Here is a 23177-nt window from a genome sequence, read left to right as displayed (position 1 = left end):
CTGCGGCGGCTCCCTCGTGCTGCCAGTCCCGGGGCCAGGGGTGGGGGGTGGCGAGGGCAGCACCGTCTCTTCCAGGTTCTCTTAAACCGGCCTCGACTAACCGGCTTTACTAGCCGCTCCTCAGCTTCCCCATTCAGACGGGCCTCTCTGCGGGGACTTGGCAGCGCACCGGCCCCCGGGGCCACACCGGGCCCGACGCACCTGCCCAGGCCCAGTGGGTTCCTTCCCTGCCGCGCCACAAACCCCGGGCTCCCACGGTGCCGTCGGGATGGCAGAAACGGAATCCTGACCGTCTGTGTCGTCTTCTGCAAGCCGGGAGGACAGCAGCACCTGCCCCACAGGCTGCCCCCGGGAGACTGAAGCCCTTAGAACTATGTTTCGTCTTCAGTTACTCAATAAATAGTAACGGTCACAATCGCTCATACTTCCTGTCGTTTTTTAAGTTCTTGGGAACGACGCCGTTTTCCTGCTCACACGCGCCCTTGTTCCCGCTTCCCACCTTCTCTGCCCCTTTCCGGCCTGATCTGTCAGCAGAAACGGGGGTGCTTGGCGTCCCAGTCCCTCAGCACGGTCGCTGCTGCCATGAACATTCAGTTTCATCCTGGCTCGTCACGATTCACGTGCAGGACCCCAGCTCGGGTCTGAGTGGATCGCCGCCTCTCCTGCCATCCCGGGCCTCTCCTCAAACTCCGTAACACCGTTGCACGCACCCTTCCCTCCACCTGGAACATTCGCACACGTCTGTAGTGGGCGAACTCTTACTCCTCCGTCGAGCCCCACTTCTCCTCTGGAAGAATGTCGCCCCCTACGCGACAGCAGTCAGCAGCGGTCATCAAGTCTGCTTGGCGTCAGGCCTTGTTCCAGGGACTGGGACACAGAAGATTTTCAGACCTGTGGTAAAGAATCCTACAGATGTCCTCTTTTAGATGAGGCAGTTCAGGAAGGCTTCCTGAAGGAGGAGGCATTTACGGTGATAATAAGGATGAGGACTTAGCCCCTTTAAAAAACTGGGGCAGGGGCTTCTAGGCAGAGGAGACAGTAAGGTATTCCAGAAGCAGAAAGTTGGTCAGCATGGCTGGGAGCTTTAGAGATGGGAGTGATCGAGCCGGCAGGTCCATCAGGACACGTGCTGGGCTGTGCAGAGTAGATTTTATTTTAAGAATAATGGGATGCCATTGGTGAGGGGTCTGGGACGTGAGCATCCCAGGCAGGGGTTGGGGCGTGAGGGATGGGCTGTGGGAGTCGAGCAAGGAGGCTTCTATGTGGTGCAGGCCGGAGAAAGGGGGAGGGGCTGGCTGGGGTGGGGGTGGCGGGATGGCCCGAGGCAGGGCTCAGGGTTCGCTGGTGGCTGGGATGTGTGGTCTGTGGCCTCAGCAGCCAGCTGGCGCTGGCCCAGAGATGGAGAGGCCAGGAGGGACTGGCTCGGGTCGGGTGCTGGGGAGGGGAGAGGGAGAGAGGGAAGAAATGGCAGATCTGAGCTGGCTGCGAGGCATCTGAGGGCCGGCAGGTGTGGCTGGGCGTTCGGGGCTCCGGGACAGGGCTTTCCGGTGGGCCCGTGGAGGCAGCAGGCCCTGCGGCCCAGCAAGGAGGAAGCTCCGTGCCAACACTGCCGGGCAGGCTCAGCGGAAGCCAGAGGCCTGGAGGAAGTGAGCCGCGCGCGTGGCCCCTGCCTTCCCCCGGCCCCTCCAGCCCCCCACGGCTGGGACTTAGCTTTTACTGGGAAGCCCGTGATCACAAGCTCCAAGACCTTCACCTCCTGGTGTGGAAGAGGCTGCCAGGTGAGTCGTCCTGGCGTCTGAGCTCATGGGAGCCCTCGGCTCGGGGCTTTCTGCCTCTCTCTAATGCCTGGGAGCCAGAGCTCAGCGAGGGAGGCCTCCTGGGGGCTTGTGGAAACGACCCCAGAGAGCACAGCCTCAGCTGAGGCCACACAGGGAGGGGGTCAGGCTGGGCCCCTCCGGCCCCAGGCTTAGCAGCGGCCATTCTTCCTTCCTGGGGCCGGACAGGCAGATGGGTACCATCCCCTTGTGTGGCCAGGTGGGCGACCTCCCTTCCCACCTGCCGCCTCCCCTGAGCCTCACCCGGCATGCGGGGAAGAGAGGACTCCCAGTTTCAGATGAAGGAACTGAGGCCCGGGGCAGGGAGGGGCTGCCCGGGGCGGAAAGGGCTTGAGGCCATCCCGGCTCTAAGCCCACTCCACACTCCATGGCCTTCGGTGAGCTCAGGCCTATCTTGTAAAGATTTTTAGGACCAGAAAGGGAGGGGATTTGTGCTAAGTCACACAAAGAGAACCTGGGCCCCCGAAACCCCCAGGCAAGGCTCTTTCCTCTTCTCTGGCCATCGGACGAATCCTGTCCAGATGGAGGCTGGGGAGTTGAGGGGGTAGGGCTGGCCCCATGGCTGTGTTCTCCCCGATCCTCGTCTCAGGGCAGGATGGAACCAGCAGTGGCCTGGTCCCTGGGCTGGCCGTTGGGGGATGGGGAGGCTATAGCCCCTGTGAAGGTCCCCATCTTTGGGAGCCTCCCCAGGGGCTGGAGCTGGCCACCATTCTGATGGCGGACACCCTGGCCCCAGTGTCTGTTCGGGACCAGAAACGCTGGGGAAGACGCTGGGGCCGAAGGGCGGGGAGATGCTGTGGGCTGAGCAGGAGAGGAAGTGAGCCCCGGGGAACAGGAAGGAGGACAGGGGCGGCTTCTGGACTGGCCCCATCCTGCAGGGGGTGAGCCCAGCCCCCTGCCTTTAATGAACACGCAGAGGGGGGCAGTGCCCACCCTGTGAATGTGGGCCCCCATGCTGGTGGGAGCACTGAGACCCCCCAAACCACAGAGAGGCCTGGACAGGCAGGGCCAGGCCGCCTCTGTAAGCCAGGCCTACGCAGATGGCACAGGAGTCAGGTGACGCTGGCAGGCGAGCTTAGTCCACTCGTTCACGTTGTGCCCCCTGCCTCGGGCTCAGGGACCCGGAAGAATCGGCCCCACGCCTACTTCTCATGGGGGGACCTGCCCCTTGCCTAGGCAGCCCCCACCCTCTCTCCCTGTGCCTCGGGGTCAGGAGGAAGTGACTCACAGAAGGAGTGTGGGGCTCCGCGGACCTGATGCCCACTATCTCCCACAACCCCAGGGCCAGCAAGGGGCAAATGGAGTCAGAGTCCTACAGCCTGCTGCAGCTCCCCAAGGTGACAGGCCCACCGGCGGAGGAGGAGTTCTCACAAGGTGCCGTGCCCACGTGGGGCTGGGGGGCCGGCCAGGGCGGGGACGGTGAGGGTCTGCACAGCAGGACCCAAACAGGCAGCTCTGGGCGCTGCCTTGTTTTCAAGTTCTCAACTGAGCACCCGGGTCTGTTGGGCCCCTGCCGATGCGTCTGCTTCATCGTTGACAGCCCCCTGCCCCTGCTTCCAGAAACTTCGGCAGGCGCCCTGTATCCTCATAACCGCATGTCTCGATGTCAATGGTGACGTTGAAGAGGGATTCCAGCAGCTGCTGTGTATTTAGTCCCAGAGACGGCTCATCTGTTGCTCTGAGGGTGGGTTCTTCTGCCTCCTTGGCGTCCACGAGGAAACTGAGGCCCAGAAAGGAAGGTGGCAGGTAGCAGGTGTCTGTTACTGTAGTGGACAGTGGACACCGGATGCCTCGTGGGTGGGGGCTTGCCGATCTGCTTCCTTCACGTGCCTGGGTCCCTTTGTGAAGGGGGTGGCCGGAGGATGGGGTAATGGCACAAGTCTGTTTTTTGAGCTGGAGGAGCTTGTGGCCACTGCCCCCGGAACCTCCCACCCAGGGGACAGTCAGAAAGGACAGGTCAGGTGCCCCAGGCCGTCCTCACCCTGTCACAGGAAAGAAGCAACATAGGAAGCTATCCCAAAAAGTCCCGCTCAGCAGGGGCTTTAGGCGAACTTTCTAGAATTTATGTCACCTTTCAAACATAAGTATGAGGACGGAGAGAAAGAGTGAAATGATTCAAAGAGCAGATAGTGACTTGATCTAGGTGCTCTGAAGACAGCCTTTCGAGATAGGCGGGGATGCGGAGAGACCCTGGGGCGGTGAGTGAGACCCCGGGGGCCGGGCAGGGGTGGCCAGTGTCGAGGGCTGACGTCCTGAGCTGTCCAGCTGTCCAGGGCTTTCTGTTTGTAGAGGGTTTGAGGCTGGAAAGCGTCAGGAGAAAAACTGCTGTTAGCAGTAGGTCTTAGTGATTTGAAAAAAATATTTGTTTTTTGTTTTACAGTTGATTTAGAAATACTTGAAGCACTAGTAGGCAGAGCTGGAACGTGGGATGATTCAGAGCGGCAGGAAACCTGCTCCAGGAAGGGGTGGGGGGACGCCACCAGAGCCGTCCAGCCACCCACTCCCCAGGCGTGGGTCCAGAGCCTGCCGGTGCCCAGCGGGTTAGGTCTCCCTCCTTCTTGTCAGGAGACATGGGGCTGGGTAGTCCTTGAAGGTTTCCAGAACGTCTAGGAAATGTCTCCAGCTGCGTCCTATGAAGAAGACGGAGGCGTTTCATCTTGTGAATTTGGACAAGGCAGTTCCCCACATGGTGACTCAGTTTCCCCCATGTTCCCTGAGACTAGATGATCTTACAGTTTCCTCTCGGCCCTGACGTGTGTGGGTCCCGTGAGTCCAAAATGTCAGGAAGCTGCCGGCCAGGGTCCCGGGGCTCGGAGAGTCAGCCGCGGCGGCCTCGGTGTCCTGCCCACACCAGGGAGCCAGACAGACGCAATGGGAGTCCGCCTCGGCCCCTCGGTGCCCGGCCCCTGGGCTTGTGTGAGCCCCGTGTCTTCTTAAGGGAGTGGGTAGAATCGCCAGATAAAACACAGGAGGCCGAGTTAAATTTGAATTTCAAACAAGAAATAGTTTTTCAGGCTAAGTATGTCCCCAAAATATAAATATTGTGCCCGAGGATGAGCGGGTACTCAGGAGGGAAATGAGCGGGAAGGGCGTTTGGGGTGTGGCGGGGGCAGGTGGGCTAAGGAAGGGGCGTGGGCGGTGAGGCGTGTCTGGGGAATCCAAGTCACTCTGGATGTTTGATGCTCAGGGTGTGTGTGTGCATGTGTGTGCGCGTGTGCGCATGTGCATGGGTGTGTGCGTGCGCACGTGTGCATGGGTGTGTATACACGTGAAGCAAGAGGACCAAATTTGCCTTGTGTCAAGGTGCCTGCCTCAGGTGACCTGCAGGGAGAGAGCTGCCCAGCCCCCTGCAGGGTCCCCACATGGGTGTCATGCTCTCCTCTGCTTCCAGGAGAAAAGAGGAAATACCTGCCCCCCACTTCCCGGCAGGATCCCAAATTTGAGGAACTGCAAAAGGTACGGCAGCTTCCTGTGGTCTCTCTCCTCAGAGGTGGTCTTTTCGTCTTCTTGGGGTGGGGACAGCGGGCCACCCCTCTCCTGTCTGGCCTCAGGCCAGCCGGTGGGGATCCCGCAGTTCCCTGGCAGACCTGCTGAATGACTGACCACACGACAGAACGTTCATGGAGCACCGACAGTGTGCCTTTACCTAGACGATCCCAATAAGCCCCACAACGGTCAAAAGGGACCTGCTGTTTTGTATCCCGTGGAGGGGATAGTCAGGCTCAGAGGGGTCACCTGACCTGTGGGGGACACATGGCTGGCCAGTGGCCGACCAGAGCTGGAGTGTGACCCAGGCTCAAAACCTTGTGCCCTTTCACCTGTCCGAGGCCAAGGAGAGCTGGCAAAATGGGCAGAAACGGGTGTGGGTCACTCACGTCTGCCTGTCTCTCCTTGGCTCAGAGTCTCCTGCTGTGGCTGCTAGACCAGCTGAGCATAGGCAAGCTCAGCTCTCCGTTTTCCTCTGCCTTACTTCTCCAGTCTCCGCATGGCCTTTCTGTTGCATCCTCCAGGGAGGCCTCCTGGCCTGTACCACCTCCAGATTGTGGCCAATCCCCATCCTTCCTTTCTGCCTCCTGTTCCCTCGCTCCCTCCATCCCACCTTTCCCACCATCAGGCACTGGGACCCAGGGTAGGACCAGCATGGTCCCTCTGGAAAACCAGACAGGGCACTGACACGTCTTAATTTGGGCCCCTCCAAGAGCTGATCCTGAGACAAGGGTTTGGATGCAAGTAGTGAGTCGGGAGGTTAAGAGCAGGAGACAAGGAAAGCAAGTGGGGAAGGGAGATGGGGAGGGAGGGACCACAGGGGCAGGGGTGGCCACTGTGGGAGCTGAAGCCCGCTGGGCCCCTCTGGGAACAGGTGCAGAGGTGGAGGAGCTTGGAGGTTTCCTCACCAACTCTGGAGTAGCTGGTGCTGCTCCCTTAAAGGCACAGGGCTCTGCTTCCTGCCCTTCTGGCCTCTTGAGCCCAGGCAGGGTAGGGTAGAGCCTGGGCAGAGTCACAAAGGGGAACAGGGGGTGCCCCCTAGCTGGAAGTCAGGGGATAGGGTGGGACACCCACAGCCCCCATGCTGGTGTCCTGGGGCTGCCACCACTAAGTATCAGAAACCAGGTGGCTTCAAACAAGAGGTTGATGGTCTCCCAGCCTGGAGGCCAGAAGTCCCAAGCGAAGGGGTGGGCGGGGGGTTCTTCCTGGAGGTTCTCAGGGGAAACCCATCCCAGGCCTTTCTCCTGCTATCAGAGGTCTGCGACAACCCTTGGTGTCCCTTGGAGTGTAGATGTGCCACTCCACTCTTGGCCTCTCTTGTCACGTGGCCTCCTCTGTGTTCCCAGTATTGTGTCTTTCCTCGCCTTCTGAGCTCTCACCAGAACTGCCTGCTTCATGTCCAGATTTCTACCCACAGCCTTTTCAAGGCAGTTTAGGCTTTTTCTATCAGGGGCTTTCAGAGCTCTTCCCAATTATCCAGTCCCACAGCCACCTCCCCAGTTACAGGTACCTGTGACGGTAGCTTCCCGGCACGGACACCTTGCACAGGACAAAAGACAACCCTACCGTTCCCTGGTCCCTGGGAGCCCAGAGTAGTCCCCTCACTCAGCCTGGGAGAGCAGGGAGGGCTTCCCAGAGGAGGTGATGTTTGACCTGGCCTTGAAGGATGGGTAGGAGTTGGTAGGAGGGAGGAGGGCATTCCAGACTGAGGTTGGACCCGAGCCAGGTGGGGGACCAGGTGAGGAGTGGTCCCAGGTCAGCGGTCCTGTTGGGGTCTACAGGTGCTGATAGAGTGGATCAACACCAAGCTCCTCCCCGAGCACATTGTGGTCCGCAGCCTGGAGGAGGACATATTCGATGGGCTCATCCTGCACCACCTTTTCCGTAAGTGGCAGCCCCCAGGCTGGGGCCCCAGCCCCCCATCCTGGCCCGCCCAGGCCCCTGTGGGGGGCTTCTCACCCACTGAACGTCATGTGTGGAGTGCCTGCTGTTTATGGGCTCCCGGGGTTAACAAAAGAACCCAGGTCCCCGGCCTTGGGCTGTACTTGCTGCCGAAGAAGGCCGGCCAGCAGTGAGATGACCCGGACGAGTAGAGGTGCATCGGGCCCCCACCCGGGGAGGAGGTGTCTCAATCTGGAAATGCCTAATGCTCCCCAGGGCGCCTTCACTCTCAGGGCTGCCTCCTGCCCCAGGCAGACCCCCCACCCTGCCCCCGATTACCCTCCCCCTTGCTGTTGAGGTGTCAGGTTTGGTCCGCACACTTTCCTTCTACACAAAGCTGTGAGGTCCCTGAGGGCAGGGCTGGGCCTGATTCCGGTCCTCCACCAGCCTGGGGCCTGGCTCAGCACTGGTTGGTCATGGAGCCCTTTATAGTTGGCTACCGAATGATCCCACCAGCCCCTTCCCCCTGCCGTGGAGCAAGTGCGGTTAATCCTCAGGGAAAACCCTATCCTATTAGTGTCCCCATTTTACAGACGAGGAAACAGAGGCTTAGTCACTTGTCCAAGGTCTCGGAGTAAAGAAGGCGGGGGAGTCAGGATCTGAGCCTAGGAGTCAAGGTCACACTGCCTTGTAGAAAGGAGGTGCACAGAGCTGTGCAGAGTGCTAAGGGAGCGGGGACCAGGTGGTCAAGGAGAAGGGCCAGTGGAGGGCGGCTCAGAGGGTGTGGGCTTGCTCAGGTCACACAGCTAATGGTGGGGGGGACCTCCAGTGCCTTCTCCCCTTCCCCAACCGTCCTCCCCTCTTCCTTCTTCTGCTGCCCCCCACCTCTCCCCTGACGCCTTCCCTGGCTCTCCTGCTCTCTCCTGCCCGTAGAGATGCTGACCGGGGTCAAGCTGGAGGTGGAGGAGATGGCTCTGACCGCCCCGAGCCAGAGGCGCAAGCTGGAGGTGGTGCTGGAGGCCATCACCCGCAGCCTGCAGGCGGAGGAAAGGCAGCTCAAGTGGAGTGTGGAAAGTAAGTGGGGCCTTGGCTGGGGCGGGGGCGCCCAGGTCCCTTTGCACCAGTGGCCTCTGTTGCCGCAGTGTGTGTGCACACCTGCCTCTGGTATGGGGACACCTCGGGGACTTGGAAGAAACAGAAGCATGGCCTCCTGGGCACAGTTGTGCACCTGCTGGGAGCGGACAGCCCTTCGCACCCCGGAGCGTGGCAGCGTGGCTGCAACTGAGCGCACCGTTGAGCGGCGAGAACACAGTAAAAAATGCAGCAGCTCCCGCTTGAGTCCCAACACCACAAGCCCCACTTCTCTTGCCCAATGGGTGCCACCAGTCTCTTTCATTAGTTGATTTAAGTCATACCTGCAGGCCTGGCTTGTGAGAAATGAGCATGAGTCCAGCACCCAGACCCCCTCCCCCAGCCTGCTGGTGGTTCAGTATGATGTTCCTGCCATTCAGAGCGCCACATCCCTCCCATTTTCCAGATGAGAACACTGAGGCTAAAAGGGGTTTGGCACCTTCTCCAGGGCTGGGGGTGATGATGGAGCCGTTTTCAAGCCCAGTTTTGGTTGGGTCTCATGCCATTGCCTTGACCATGATGCTTAAAGACTCACTTTCAATGACTGATGTGCATAATGTCAGCCCTGAATTAAGTCACGCTCACCTGAATCCACCAATTCCTCCAGCCAGGGCCCCACTGGAGGGCATCGAGTTGCTCACAACTGTCGGCAGGGACTGTGTCCGAAGCCCCGTCTGCACGGTGCCTTGTGCCCATGGGCTGCATTAGCAGGGCAGGCTGTTGAAGGCAAAGGGTGACTGCTTTGGGTTCAGAATGAATGTCTCCACACCTCTGCCTTCCAGAAGGCTGGACACAGAGCTCCTTGGTCTTCAGAGGGTGGTTGTGACAGCAAGGAGACAGCCCCAGCTTTGGTGACTCCTCGGTTCTGACCTGTGTCCCCTCCCCTCCCAGCCATCTTCAGCAAGGACCTGCTGGCCACCTTGCATCTGCTCGTGGCCTTGGCCAAGCATTTCCAGCCTGACCTGCCCCTCCCAACCAACGTCCAGGTGGATGTGATCACCATGGAGGTACGAGGCTGGGCCCTGGGGGACCACTGTGTGTAGGCTGAGCATTTTGGATGCATATCCCTGTACCCTGTGTTGGGGGGTACGGCATGGGAGGGGCCTGACCCTCTCTTGAGAGAGATCACATCCCTCCAGGACCGCCGTGGGGGCTGGACTGGAGCTGTGGGTGGGAGACGTCAAGTCCAGGGGCCCTGTAAGTGGGTCTGCGGGCTGGCTGGTCCCACTTAGCTCAGCAGATAGCGTCTGCCTGGGGCTGTTAGGAAACTCCTGGCTGATGGCAGCTGTGTCACGTGGACCATAAGTGGGCATCTGCTCATCGCCTTTCAGGAGGCTTCATAGCCTTGGCCTACATCACGGCAGTGTTGTCCCTTGGTCACTATGGAGGGCTGTGACCGGGCAAGGGAGCCTTCTCAGGTTTCTCCACCCATGGGCCCCCTCACTCTAGCCCACTCACAACTGGCGCTGAGGTTTATGTCCCCGGAACCACGGCTTCTCCCTCAGGCACACTTTGAGCACCACACTCCCTCCCCCAATCTCTGAGTACCTGGTGAGCAACGGCCCTTCCTGTCTTGGAGCTTATCTTTCATTCAGGTGAAATCATTTTTTTTTCAAAACCATTGATTAAAATTCTCTACTAAATAGCGTCATGACTTTGTTCGTATTTCTTATATAAATCAGAGGGGACTTTATTCCTTTACTCCTTCACTTTCTCATTCACTCATTCATTAATCCATGCACCCACCTGTCCACCCACACTTTTACCCACATCCTGACATCCACCTACCCGTCCATCCATCTGTCTATCCATCCATCCATCCATCCATCCATCCATCTATCCACCCACCCATCCACCATCCATCCATCCATCCATCCATCCATCCATCTGTCCATTCATCCATCCATCTGGGATCATTCAATCATTATTCAGATCAACTCATGTTCATCGACTCCCTATGAGCCAGGCACTGGGTGAGACTCTGGGGATACCTAGGGAACAAGACAGACATTGTTCTCATCCTCATGGGATTCAAGGCTTATAAGAAAGAAAGACAAATGAGCCAGGCCACCGTGATGAGAGCTTCCAGGAACCACCCTAAGGAGGGGATGAGGTAGAGTGAGCTGGATTCCTTGGGGCTGCTTGGGCCACTACAGTCTTCATGGCTGGAGTGGGTCCCTGAGTTTTCTGGGATTACTCAATTTCTTCCCCTTTTTTCTTTCTTAGAGCACCAAAAGTGGTCTGAAGTCCGAGAAGTCAGTGGAACAGCTCACTGACTGCAGGTGAGGGAAGAACCGGGGCCCACAGCGGAGACCAGCTTGTGTTGTTTTGGGAATGGGCTGTGGGGCCTGGGGCCCGGGGTCTGATCTACCTGACCTTTGTGGGAGGGACCCTCACACCTCTCTAGCTTTGTCTCAGCCCCCAGAGGGCCTTGCTGTCCCCTTAGCCCCACTGGGCGCCCTTGCATCTCTCTGGGCCTCACAGGGCATGGCCCCTTATGGGCTGTAGGCAAGCCCACCCTGCCGGCTCATTTCGTCCTCTGCACAACCCAACAAAACAGGCAGAGTCGGGCTTAGAAAAGGGGCCATGGCTCCTGGTCCTGAGGTCACATCATAGCTATTGCGGGCCAGGAGGAGTCCAGACCTGGGGGCAGAGGACCCCGATGCCATGTTGGTTCCCCTTTGCCTGGTGCACATGTACTGGATGTGGGTGAGGGAATCACCCACGGCAGGGAGATGCTACAGCATTATAGCGGGGGTACGAACCCCTCTGGCCTCCCAGTGCCCGGAGACAAGCGCACCAAACACTCCCTCATACCACCAGCATTTATTGAGCACCTACTGTGTGCGGGATGGAAGGCTCCCTCCTTGAGTGTCCATGTCATCCAGCTGTCCATCTGTTTACTTTCCGTCTGTCTGGGCGAGCAGAATGCTCTGCCAGTGAGCCCTGCCCTCTGCCCTCCTGGAGGTAGGGGCTCTCCCAGGCCGGGCTGGCCGGGTCTTTCTGGGGGGGTCTGAGAGTGGGCCTTGGAGTGAGAGTGGGCCTGACATTTGCTGGGTGCCCACTACGGGCAGGGTGGGCTGTGTAGATCCTGGGACCTGTTTGACCCTCGCAGAGCCTGACTAGGGGAGTCAGTTCTCTGTAGCTCACAGGCTTGGCACGCAGCCCGACCTGGGCTTGGCTCCCCATCGGTGGGATACGAGCTCTGTGACCTCCAACAAGTCACCTCCCACTGGGTTGAGCCTCAGCTCCTCTGAAAATCTCAGGGACCCCCTCCAGCCATTAAGACTGTGGTGGCCCGAGCAACCCCAAGGAATCCAGCTCACTTGTGAAGGTTACAGGCAATGTGTGCAAGGGGGCCTTCCCCCACGTGAACTCCCTCCAACCCTGGGGTCCCCCCAGTCTGTGGCTCCCATGGGGAGTGGGAGGTACTGAAACCAACAGCAAGTTGATGGCCAGGGTCCGCTGTGACCCAAGCTCGTGTGCCGAGCAGGGCGAAGGTCAGGAGGAGGCCCCTCGTGCCAGGGGGTCTGGTGCACACACAGGCCCATTTAACCTTCCCCAGGGCTGCCCTCTGACCCAGTGAGGCTGAGTGACCTCCCAGTCACTCTGCTGCTTGGTGGCGGTGACCTGGCTCCCTCTCCAAAGCCAAAGCTTCAGGAACTTGTGTGGGGAGTTGTCGTCTGCTCATGGTATCACATTCCTGCCCCACTTGTGGTCCTACAGTCATCTTTCTCCGCGCCTTTATGAGCTCGGAACTCTGACGGCTCCCCTGACGTCTCGGGCGCACGGGGGCATCTCTCCCTCCGGCACCCTGGTTCCTGCTGATGAGCTCCGGGTCTTTGCTTGAGGCCGCCTGCTCTGCCCTGCATGGCCCGGTCCCCTGCTGGGGGCACAGGCACGGGGTGGGGGGCAGTTGGCTCCCCTGGGACCACTGGGCCTGCTTTGGGCCCAGAACATTGCTTCTAAAGGGCGGGGCTGGAAAACTGAACCAAAGACAAAGGAAAACCGTTCAAAACAAGAAACGCAGAGTGAAAGAAGCCAGACCCAGAAGAGGGTGTCCTGGGTGATTGCACGGACACAGACTCCCAGAACAGGCCAGACGCATGCACGGTGGGGGGGACCAGAGCAGCGGTCATGCTGGTTTGAGGGGGGAGAGCACGGGGGCTGCTAGGAAGGGTCTGTATCTCACCGGGGTGCTGACCCCACAGGGGATATGAAAAACGCACCCGCAATAAACTTACAATTTGTGTGTCTGGTTGCACGTGTAATGCCTCCCGTCCCAACTAAAGTGACAACCACAGAAATGACAAAACCCAGACATAGCTCGGGGTGGAAACCTCCAGGGAAGGTGCCCCTGCCCGCTTACGAAGCTGCCAGGGAAGACGGAGCCTGCCGGCTTTGCAGTCAGCTCTCCCCGTGCCAAGTCTTGTCATAGGAAGAAACTCCAGGTCTGAAGACGGTATTTTTTTTTAACCATTTCTTTGCCTTTCTCCCCCTACAATCTCCCTGTAGCACAGACAAGGACCAGCCTGCAAGTGAGTACAACCGCGGCTTAAGGAGATCTTTTGCTCTCGGGTGCGTGTGGACACAGACGTGGCGACAAGGGTTGCTTTGCTGGGCGTTCTCACCCCTTTGCACCCCTCTGTGTGTACCTCGAGGATTCTTCTGGTCCATTTGTCCCTCCTCCTGTCTGTCAGTCTGTCCATGGATCTGGCTCTTTCCTCTCCTGATATCGCTCGTGTGGGGGATTTAGAATCCCAGCAGTCTGATGGTGGGGCTGTTACACCCGGATAGCCTGGTTTCTGATGCTTCCTCTCAGCAGCTGGGAGAACTTGGGCGAGGGTCTTAGCCTGTCTGTGCCTCAACTTTCTCATCTGTGAAGTGGGATTAACGACGGCACCGGCCTCTTGGGCTGGTGATGAGGGTTGAAAGAATTTGTGAATGCGCTTAGCACATCGTGGGGGCCTCATCGTGGCTGATCTGGGACCGTGGCTGCTGCTTTTGTGACAGACCTCTTCACCCATCCATAGCAGCATTAGTCTGGCCATTCCTTCTTGCTTTCAATCATTTTTTTATAATTGTTTCTTTTAATTTTCTTTTCTCTGTTTTTTTTTTTTTTTTTACTGATGTGAACTTTTGTGGTTTTTTTTTTTTTTTTTTTTTTTTTTTAGAGAGAGAGTGAGGAGAGAGAATCTTAAGCAGGTTCTGCACCCAGTGCAGAGCCCAGTATGGGGCTCAATCTCATAAGCCTGAGATCATGACCCTGAGTTCACGACTCTGAGATCATGATCTGAGTTTCAAAATCAAGAGTCAGATGCTTAACTGACTGAGACACCCAGCTTCCCCAGAACTCATGGATTTTTTATTTGTTCCATATGTTTTAATCAGTATGGTGTTTTTCTTTTTTTTTTTTCTTTTTAAATTTTTAAAAAAATTTTATTTATTTATTTGACAGACAGAAAGAGATCACAAGTAGGCAGAGACGCAGGCAGGGGGGTGGGGAAGCAGGCTCCCCCCTGAGCAGAGAGCCCGATGCGGGGCTCGATCCCTGGACCCTGAGATCATGACCCGAGCCAAAGACAGAGGCTTAACCCGCTGAGCCACCCAGGCACCTCTTTTTTATATTGACATTGTACCATCTATAGCCAAAAAATCCTTTTCTAAAAAGATTTTATTTATTTATTTGTCAGAGAAAGAGAGAGTGAGCACAAGCAGGGGAAGCAGCAGGCAGAAGCAGAAGCAGGCCCCCCGCTGAGCAGAGAACCCGATGCGGGGCTCGATCCCAGGACCCTGAGATTGTGACCTGAGCCGAAGGCAGCGGCTTAACCCGCTGAGCCACGCAGGCGCCCCCATTCCTTCATTCCGCAGTCAGTTGGCCTGGTCGGCTGTTCAACCGTCCATCCGCTCACCAATATACCCGTCTACCCGTCCATCCGCTCACCCGCCCCACCGGTCCACCCATCGTCCAACTGTCCATCCATCTAGCCAGCTGCCCACCAATGCCTCTGAGTATCCACCCGCCCACCAGTCCATCCATCATCCCTGCTTCCTAACATGATCTTCCTTCCTAAGCCATCCCCGCTCAGGACACACGGCTGTCTGGGCAGGGGCTTCCATGAGGGGCAGCCCACCTGCAGAGGCGGAAATAATGGCCCACGAGGGGCTTCTGGGAACAGGCTGAGGGAGGATGCATAGGGGAGGGAAGGCGAGGGGAGATGCAGGGAGGCTGGTGTGTGTGTGTGTGTGTGTGTGTGTGTAGGGCAGCATGAGGATGGCGGGGGCTGTTGCTCCGGGATCAGAGTTTGTCGGGGGCCAGCATGAGGGTGGGTCGCGCAGTGAGGGGCAGGGACACAGAGCGGGAGCTCCTCACCACCCCTTCCAGCACACTCACGCTGTTCTGGCTCCTGTCACCTGAGCACCCACTTGCCTTTAATCTCCTGGCTCCTTTGGGGACATAGTTCCCTGGAGCACGGGCCATGGGGCCTGGAGGGAACCACTGGGGTTTCCACCATATTTGTGGGTGCATTTGAAAGGCCATGCTGCTATCTGGTGCTGCCTTTCCCCTTCTGCTAATGAGAGAACTGAGGCACAGAGAGGTGAAGTGACTTGCTCAGGGTTGCACAGCTGCTGAGTAGCAGAGCCTGAAGGTGATTTCTGCTAGCCAGACCGGGCGAGGACGGGTCTCCCCCAGGGAGACGTGTGGGCTGCAAATACGAGGAAGCCAGCTTGTAGGAAAAAGGCATGCGTCTGAGGACTCGGGCGTCTGAGGAGGGACGGGGCCTGAGCTGCTGAGCTGCCAGGATGCCTCCTTTGTTTCCGAGCCTCGCAGGCATGACTCAGCTGCTGAGGGCGCTGACCTTTGTGCGATGCAGGGCTCGATGTCCTCATTCTGCCAATCCAGAAGTGCTGGGGAGGAGACCTATGGGCCGAGTGTCCATGTGGGCCTGCTCAGCCACCTGTGGTCACTCTGAGGTCCTGTGGGCCGAGCAGGGGACCGGGAGGAGTTGGGGGGGCAGCTTCCAAGAGAACAGGGTGGCGGCCGAGCAGAAGCCTTAGGCATCCACGACAGAAAGGGGGCCTGTTTGTGAAGCCCTACTGTGTGTGCCCAGCCATTGGGCCAAGTGTGTCACGTGACCCCAGATTTCCTCTCTGCAAACAACCCTGCCTTGTAGCTGATAACACCCACGCCTTATAGACAGGACACCAAGGCCCAGAGAGGGGAGGCGGTTCCCTCTGGGCCATGCAGTGGGGAACACTGACCCAGACAGACCCAGGCCCATTTTTTAAATTCAAGAAGCCAGAGGTAGGGGCACCTGGGCAGCTCAGTAGTTGAGCATCTGCCTTCAGCTCGGGTCATGGTCCCAGGGTCTTGGGATCGAGCCCCGCATCGAGCTCTCTGCTCTGCTGGAGGCCTGCTTCTCCCTCTCCCACTGCCCCTGCTTGTGTTCCCTCTCTCACTGTGTCTCTCTCTGTCAAATAAATAATAAAATCTTTAAAAAAAAAAAAAAGAAAGAAGAAGAAGAAGAAGCCAGAGGTAGAACTACAGCTCCCTCCAGACTGGGGACCCTGAGAAACTTGTATGGAAATATGGCCCTGTTTGGCACAAAGGTAACGGCATGGTGATGAGGTGTTTATTGGCTCTGATTGCAGAGGACATGTTTGATGAATTATTTAAGCTGGCCCCGGAGAAGGTGAACGCAGTGAAAGAGGTACAAGAGATCAAAGCTCCCAGTCGCCTGCCCTGAGTCCTGGGGAGGGGTGAAGGGGAAGGAACAAGGCCCCCGCTCCTCCCCTCCTGTGCTTCAGACCCCACGCTGGGGGCTTCCCGTGCCCTCCTGAGTGGGAAGGTGGCAAACCCGAGCCCTGGGCTTCGGTCCTTGCTCTCCCCCCGGTAGGCCGTTGTGAACTTCGTCAACCAGAAGCTGGACCGCCTGGGCCTGTCTGTGCAGAACCTGGACACCCAGGTAGGGACTCAGCTGTGGGGGCCCCCAGGTGGGAAGGGCCCTGCAGGTGGGGGAGAAGTTCCTGTGGGGCCGTGGGAGCCGGGGCCCGCCCCTTTGTGACCCAGGATGTGTCGCCTCTCAGAGCCATGGGGTCCTTCTCTCCAACGGGGGGTGGGTGTTGCTGGGAGGGACACTGTGGGGACCTCATGAAACAGGGACTGTGGGTTTCCCTCTGTGGTTGGAGCTCCTCTCGTGTGATTGCATTTGCTCATAGCGTCACATGCGAGGCACTTAGAGACCTGCCCCTGTGGACCCCCCAGCTGCCCAGGCCATGTGGCTGCCTTACACCAAGTCCCACTGTGGGGCAGGACCGGAATCTTACCCAGTCAGCCTGACGCAGGGGGCCATGGCCTTCCAGGAGGAGACTGTGCGCCTGTAACGTTCCCTTTGCACAGAGGGGATCGGAGAAGCTGATTGTCATCAGCCCAGAGCCTTCGGGGGGCAATGGAACCTGCTGGTCACCGGCCACGTCGACTGGCCACAGGGACTTAGATGTTGGCGGCGTAGACGCGGAGTAGGCGTTGGGCCCCCTGGTTTGTGCCCGTGCAGCGTGGTGATCATAGGGGAGGGAGGTGGAGGCAGGTCTGGTTCCCGTTGGGCTAAATGGCTTATGGCGATATTAGCCAGAGCTAACTGGCTTCTCAGACACACCCTGGCATTAGCCAGCGAGGAACAGGGTCCCAGGTATCTGAAAGCAGTAAAGCCCTCACTATGTGTGAGACCCAGAACAAAGTGCTTTACATCCAGGTCCTCCCTGAATCCTCCTGATAGTCCCTGGGGGAGGAGCATATACTCCCGCATTTTATAGATGAGGACACTAAGACACAGAGATGTTGATGAACTCATGTGAGGTCGCCCAGCAACAGAGCAGAGGACCTGGAGTTTGAATCCAGGGGCTGAGACCACAGACTGTACACAGCAGCACGTCCCATGGTGGCCACAGAAGTCTGTGTGTGATGGGGTGCAGGGACGTGGCGGGCTAGCGACACCAGGCTCTGGACCTGATGGGTGCTAGATGGACATGTGTGGCCCCTGGGCTTCAAGGACACCTCCGTCATGTTATCTGCATGGCTTTGGGTTGGATTTCTCTGAACCTTGGGCTCCTCTTCTTTTAAAAGGAATTTAAGGAGACCAGCCTCATAGAATTGGAAGCGAGAAATAAGCTGATATGCCTCTGGTGTTTATCACAGGACCTGGGACACTGTGGACACGCCACAGATGATAAATTTGGGGTTTTATTGTATTTTATGTGGGTATATACAGGACGATCCCATAGGTTTCGATTTTACTTGCTTCTCGTCTTTATCTCTCCCTTGGTGAAGAAAAGACTTTTGGAAAATAATGATATGTGGGAGGACCGTATAGAGAGACTGTCGGATAAGGGGAGAAGTTGAAGTCCCTGGTATTTTGGGGGTATTATCAGGGAATATCAGCAGAAAAGATTTCAGACTGAAGTAATAATGTCGGAACAGACCCAATATGAGGAAATTCTGTTAAGGACTTCAAGTGGAGGTTTTCCCTCCAATATCCAATCTTGTGTTTTGTATCTTTGAAGAGATCGGGTAGGATTATGCTAGAATATGTTACGCCGATGGCAGGCGGGCGGCTTTATCTGTTCGGCACAGACCGAACAGGCAGAAATATGGATGTGGCAGCCCGCAAAGACCGCAGAGCCCGTGTGCTGTCCCCTGCCTCTCCCGGAGGAGGAGTTTTACACTCAACTCTGTTTTCTCCTGTGCTCCTGTAGCTCACGGAACAGTATGTGGTTTAACAAGCGATGTTTGGCTATTTCACTGATAATGTAAAAAGAGCTTATTTTATTGAGCACATGCTCTGTGCCAGGTGGCCCGTGAGTGTCTGCTACCTGATGCCGCCAATGATTACGACACACTGCAAGGTCGGGGATGTCGTCCTGAAGTCTCAGAAAGGCCGCTGAGACTCAGAGGGGGGCGCTACACAGCCTGCGGGAGGCAGAGCCGGGCCCCAGGCCATCTGCCTCCAAGGCTCTCCTCTGCAGTTTGCAGACGGGGTCTTCTTACTCCTGCTGATTGGACAGCTGCAAGGCTTCTTCCTGCACTTGAAGGAATTCTACCTCACTCCCGCCTCTCCTGCAGAAATGGTAAGTTTTCCAGATGTTGCCTTGATGGTCTACTCCTGAGTGGACGGACTTGCGCAGGTGGCAATACCAATGTCCTTCCGGGTGAAGTGAAGGGTGGAGGGCAAGTTTGGTTATTCATATATCTACCCATCCATCCACCCATCTACTCAATTCATCTGCCCATTCCCCTGCCTGCCCATCCTTTATCTGTCTATTTATCTACTCATTTACCCACCCATCCACCTGTCCATCCACCCATCTGTCCACCCACCCGTCCATCCATCTGTCCACCCACCCGTCCATCCACCATCCATCCATCCGTCCATCCACCCACCAACCATCCGTCCACCCACCCATCCATCCATCCGTCCATCCACCATCCATCCATCCGTCTACCCACCATCCATCCATCCACCCACCCATCCATCCACCCATCCATCCACCATCCATCCATCCACCCACCATCCATCCACCCACCATCCACCATCCATCCATCCACCATCCATCCACCCACCATCCATCAGGGGATCGACCTGGAGTCTTCTTGGGCAACAGCCCTACCGGAGGTTGACGCTGGAGGGGTGGCTGAGATGGGCTGGAGCCTGGGGCGGGAGGTGCCCTGCTTGGACAGCAGGTGGCCTGCTTAGCTCTGTCCCCTCCAGGGTCCCTCGGGCCCACTGGGAGGCAACACCTTCATCTCTCCACAGCAGTGGCTCTTTCTATAGAACAGGAACATGGAGCAGGGCTGAGGGCCAGTTCCCAGCCAGCTTTGGGGCCATTTGTGGGAGAAGAAATGATGTCTCCCCTTTGTCCTGCCTGTGTCCCTGGGGAGGGTGAGATCTGAGGTCCTGGGGATGGGTCAGACCGGTGGCCTGCCTCTGGGGTGTGAGGCTCTATCCTGGCTTTGCTGCCTCCCACCCCAGGGCCCGTCATCCAGGCCCCTCCCCCACACATCCACAGCCTTGTCTGTCTGTGTCCCACGGACTCCTTCACAGGCCTGGTCCTCTCGCATCTCCAGGTCTCTGCCCAGACAGTTCCTCTGCCTCCCCTGCCTCCTACTTTGTTCCAACCTGCTGAGCCAGGTTGCGTGTCCATTTTACAGAGGGGAAAGCGGAGGCCCTGAGAGGCTCTGGGACTTGCTCAGGATCGTGCTGCTGCTGGGTGGCGGTCCTGACACAGGGACTGGCCTTCTGACCCTTGGCCCGCTGTTCTTGCCCTTGAACCCTGGAGATGGAATCCTTCGTGGGCGTGGCCTCTCCCTTCACGGGAGGCACAGGTGGTCTTGACGTGAAGATTGATTCAGGGCTCTGGTTCTCGAGAGCTTGGAGCTGGGAATAGGAGCCAAGAGCCTGGAGTTTGTGTTTCCAGTGGTAGCAGCAGGGACAGCAGTCAACACTCACAGGGGTCTCCTGGACCGTGTCAGTCAGCTACTGCCACAGAAATGCCGCGTGACAAGCCACCTGGACGACGGGTGGCTCACCTGACACCTCAGTCGTGCATTCCCACAGAGCTGTGGGTGGGCTGGGTTTGGCTGGTCCTGGCTCGGCTGGGTTCAGCTGGGGCGGTCTAGCTTGGTGCCGAGGGACCATCCTGCCACCATCCTGGGACCAGCTGCAAGCCCAGCGTGGTTTCCTCGTAGGGGTGGCAGAGACACAGGCAACTAAACTGAACACAGCTGGCATGACATCACCTCCCTCTCGTCCTGTTGGCCCAGGAGGCCCCGTGGCCCCAGCGCCCGGGCTTGCCAGCCTCTGGTGCCAGGGACCCCTCCCCATTTTGTCCTAGGGAGTCAGAGTGAGCCCCACGGGCGACAGAGGAGTGTGAGCCTCTCTCCAGCTGGGAAGGGGTTGGCCTGAAGCCGGGCCAGTGGGAGGGCCCAAGAGGGCCGGAGCCCAGCCTAGGTGGTGGAAGGGAGCCTGCAGATGAAGGCAGAACACGGAGACATGGAGGCAGGGGAGAAGGCAGGACAGTGGAGCCTGGGGGAGAGGCCCAGAACCAGGACCCGGAACAGCACAGGTGTCCCCTCTTGGTTATTTGGGGGTTGGGCTTCACGGGACTTCAAAGCCTCTGTCCAATATTTGGCAGGCTCGCAAACCCCAGTGACAAGCCAGGGACCAGCGTTCTGACTCGCGATGTGCCTGGGGTCCACGAGCCCACTCCAGCCACAGATTTTTGAACCAGCTTCCCAATCTGAGCCACTTACCTCCAGGGGGAGAGAAGCAGCCTCTTCGCTCAGACCCCAAGAATGAATTTTTATAGGGGACTATGGACAGTCCCAGCCACGGGGTGAATGATCAAAATGCAGAGGAGGTCATTAGCTGAAGGGGGCGGGGACCGCCGCGCTGTCCGCCGGTGGGACACTGAGGAATCATTATCTCGACAGAGTGCCCCTCGAGACTGGATGTCTCATTATCAGACCTGCCTTGCCACCGGTGTTTATGTGATACTGTCATTCCTTCCGGGAAGACAAGCGAGGGACAGAGGGAGGGAGGTGACCGTCTGCTCGGCGGAAATCAAAACACCGGCCCCGGGAATCGTGGGCTTCTTCCCACATTCAATTATTTCTCCCTGGGAGGATCTGAGTGCACGCTCCTGGATGACAGCCTTCCCTCAGCTCTGTGCAAGGTGATGGTTTTACTTTTATAACCTCCAGCCGTGCATGGAAGGGAAGTGACACCTGGGCGGGGAGTGTGCTGAGACATCTCTGGGGCTTGCGGCAGCTCCCTGGGCTCAGGTCGGGCATGGGCTTGATGCCCAGAAGCGAGTGTGATGGTTTTCGTAGCGTTGAGAGGCATCGACTCCATGAGCTCGGGGAGGGGTCTGGTTTGGCCCCTGCTGAACTGCCAGCCATAATAGATGCTCAGTAAATGTATTTTAACTAAGCGAGTAGACAAAGTGTTTTCGAAACACCGGTCCTCCCAGATGCTCCAGGACAGGTGGATCCTGGGGTCCAATAGCTTTGCCCCTGCAATGGACCATTGCCCCCAGGCAGAGGACAGGGTCTTTTTGATTGCTTTGGGGCACCAGAGAGAAACTAGCCATGAATAGGGAGAACTCCCCTAACAGAGTATGGGCTCTGAGCCGAGGGCTGTCTGGGCTCCCCCAGGCCCCCACCCAGCACCCCGGATCAGGACACAGGGCAGATGGTGGTGACTCCGCTCTGCAGGTGAGCAAGGTAGGCCCGGGGGGTGCCAAGTGACTTGCTGGAGGTTACCCCATGACCGGGCAGGGGCCTGAACCCATGTGTGCCTAGACAGGGGATGGTGGCTACAGCCTCCAGCCCACTTTGCTCCGACATCGGAGTGAGACAGACCTGGTTCCGCCACTTTCCATCTTGTGAGCTTGGGTGAGCCCCTTGGCCATGCTCTCCCCAGCTCTGCTTTGCCCCTGGAACTCAGCTGTTTCCATCGGGGCCTCCGTTGCCCACGGTGCTGGGGCTGCATCAGAAAAGGCCAGGATAAACCTGTGTTCTTTCCCCTGGCTGAGTCCCCTCACCCGGCAAGACTTACCTCTAGGCATCACCTCCTCCAGGAAGACTTCCCTGACTTCCAGACCGGATGCCCCTCTCCATACCTGCCTTCCCCACTAGAGATGGTCTCCTTGAAGTGTGAGGCACACGATGAGTGATGGGCGGGCCTGGGAGTTGGGGACCCGGGCCTGGGTTTGGGACTAACATTTGGTGGGGTCTTATCACAGCTGCACAACGTCACCCTGGCCCTGGAGTTGCTGAAGGATGAGGGTCTGCTCAACTACCCCATCGACCCCAAAGGTGAGCGCGTGGCGCCCGTGGGAGCTGTGGAGTCGTGGGACGCCTCTGTTGGGGTAGTGCTCTTGCTCGGCCAGGGGGTTCCCACGATGGGGGGTGCTGCGCCCACAGCTTCCACTCACCCCACTGGAGGAGGGGGCCTGGGGACCTGGGGTAGGCTGTCCAGACGGATGAGACCTTGAGGGAATGTATGTGGGAGGCACCGCATATACAGGGGAGGATGGGGTGGGAGGAGGTGGGAGGCAGGGCCCTGGGATGGATCCCGGGACTCAGGCCTAGCCTGACCAACAGTCCTGCTTGACCGCCGGGTTTAGCTCTGACGTCCCATGTCCCAGGAAGCCCTTTGGTCCCAGGCAAAGTGGGACGGTGGTCACCCCCTTCCTCGCCCCGGCCGAGGCCTGACCAGCTGTCCCACTCTCCTCCGACCCACAGACATTGTGAACAAGGACACCAAAAGCACGTTGCGGGTCCTGTATAGCTTGTTTCAAAAGCACAAGCTGAAAGAAAGCACGGACAGCGCACCCCGTGGATCCCCGAATTAATCCCAGAAGCCGCTTCTCAGAGCCTGCCTGCACACCAGCCGGAAGGCCCCAGAGGGCCCTGCCCCCGAGGCCCGGCCCCTTCCGATGCCCCACCCCCACCCCACCCCACCCCACTCCCCCCCCCACCCCCACCCTGTGTCCATCTGAATGTCTTCGGATTCAGCAAGCACGCATGGATCAGTTTTGAGCCAACCCCCGGCCTCACTCAGTTTATATTAACGAGTGTTATTTCTGGGAGGGATCTGGGGAGCCTGCAGTGTCCTGGGAGAGACGGTTCCGTCCGCATGGGTACGAGCTCCCCTCCCCACTCACCCCACCCAGGGCAGCTCGCCTTCCCACGGGGCCAGGCATGGAAGGTGCTCAGATTCCCATCTCTGAGGGCACCTGTGGGGGCCACTGAGAGCCCAGTGATGCTGACCTTCCCTCGGGCTC

At 58.2% G+C, this 23177-nt stretch overlaps 1 protein-coding gene across 5 annotated transcripts; it reads left to right on the top strand.

Annotated features, from left to right (window-relative positions):
- Positions 1-1715: 1715 nt before the first annotated feature.
- LOC111157528 (parvin gamma) lies at positions 1716-22841 on the top strand. 5 transcript variants are annotated; one of them, XM_022519017.1, is made up of 13 exons: positions 1716-1778; positions 3118-3209; positions 5227-5291; positions 7103-7205; positions 8136-8276; positions 9225-9340; positions 10560-10615; positions 12849-12871; positions 15987-16045; positions 16232-16300; positions 18357-18458; positions 22134-22206; positions 22636-22841. In XM_022519017.1, exons 2-13 carry the CDS (start codon positions 3134-3136, stop codon positions 22743-22745), a joined length of 993 nt encoding a protein of 330 aa, XP_022374725.1. In that variant the 5' UTR covers positions 1716-1778; positions 3118-3133; the 3' UTR covers positions 22746-22841. The 5 variants fall into 5 exon arrangements, with proteins under 5 accessions (XP_022374725.1, XP_022374722.1, XP_022374723.1 ...); XM_022519014.1 differs by lacking the exon at positions 1716-1778 and adding an exon at positions 3396-4375 and having other exon boundaries at positions 3144-3209; XM_022519015.1 differs by lacking the exon at positions 1716-1778 and adding an exon at positions 3376-4375 and having other exon boundaries at positions 3168-3209.
- Positions 22842-23177: the final 336 nt, after the last annotated feature.

Source organism: Enhydra lutris, unplaced genomic scaffold (assembly GCF_002288905.1).
Source record: "Enhydra lutris kenyoni isolate GAN:26980312 unplaced genomic scaffold, ASM228890v2 scaffoldscaffold55, whole genome shotgun sequence".
NCBI lineage: Eukaryota > Metazoa > Chordata > Mammalia > Carnivora > Mustelidae > Enhydra > Enhydra lutris.
The sequence above is the reverse complement of the archived record's forward strand: the minus strand, read 5'-3'. Positions and strand labels throughout refer to the sequence as shown.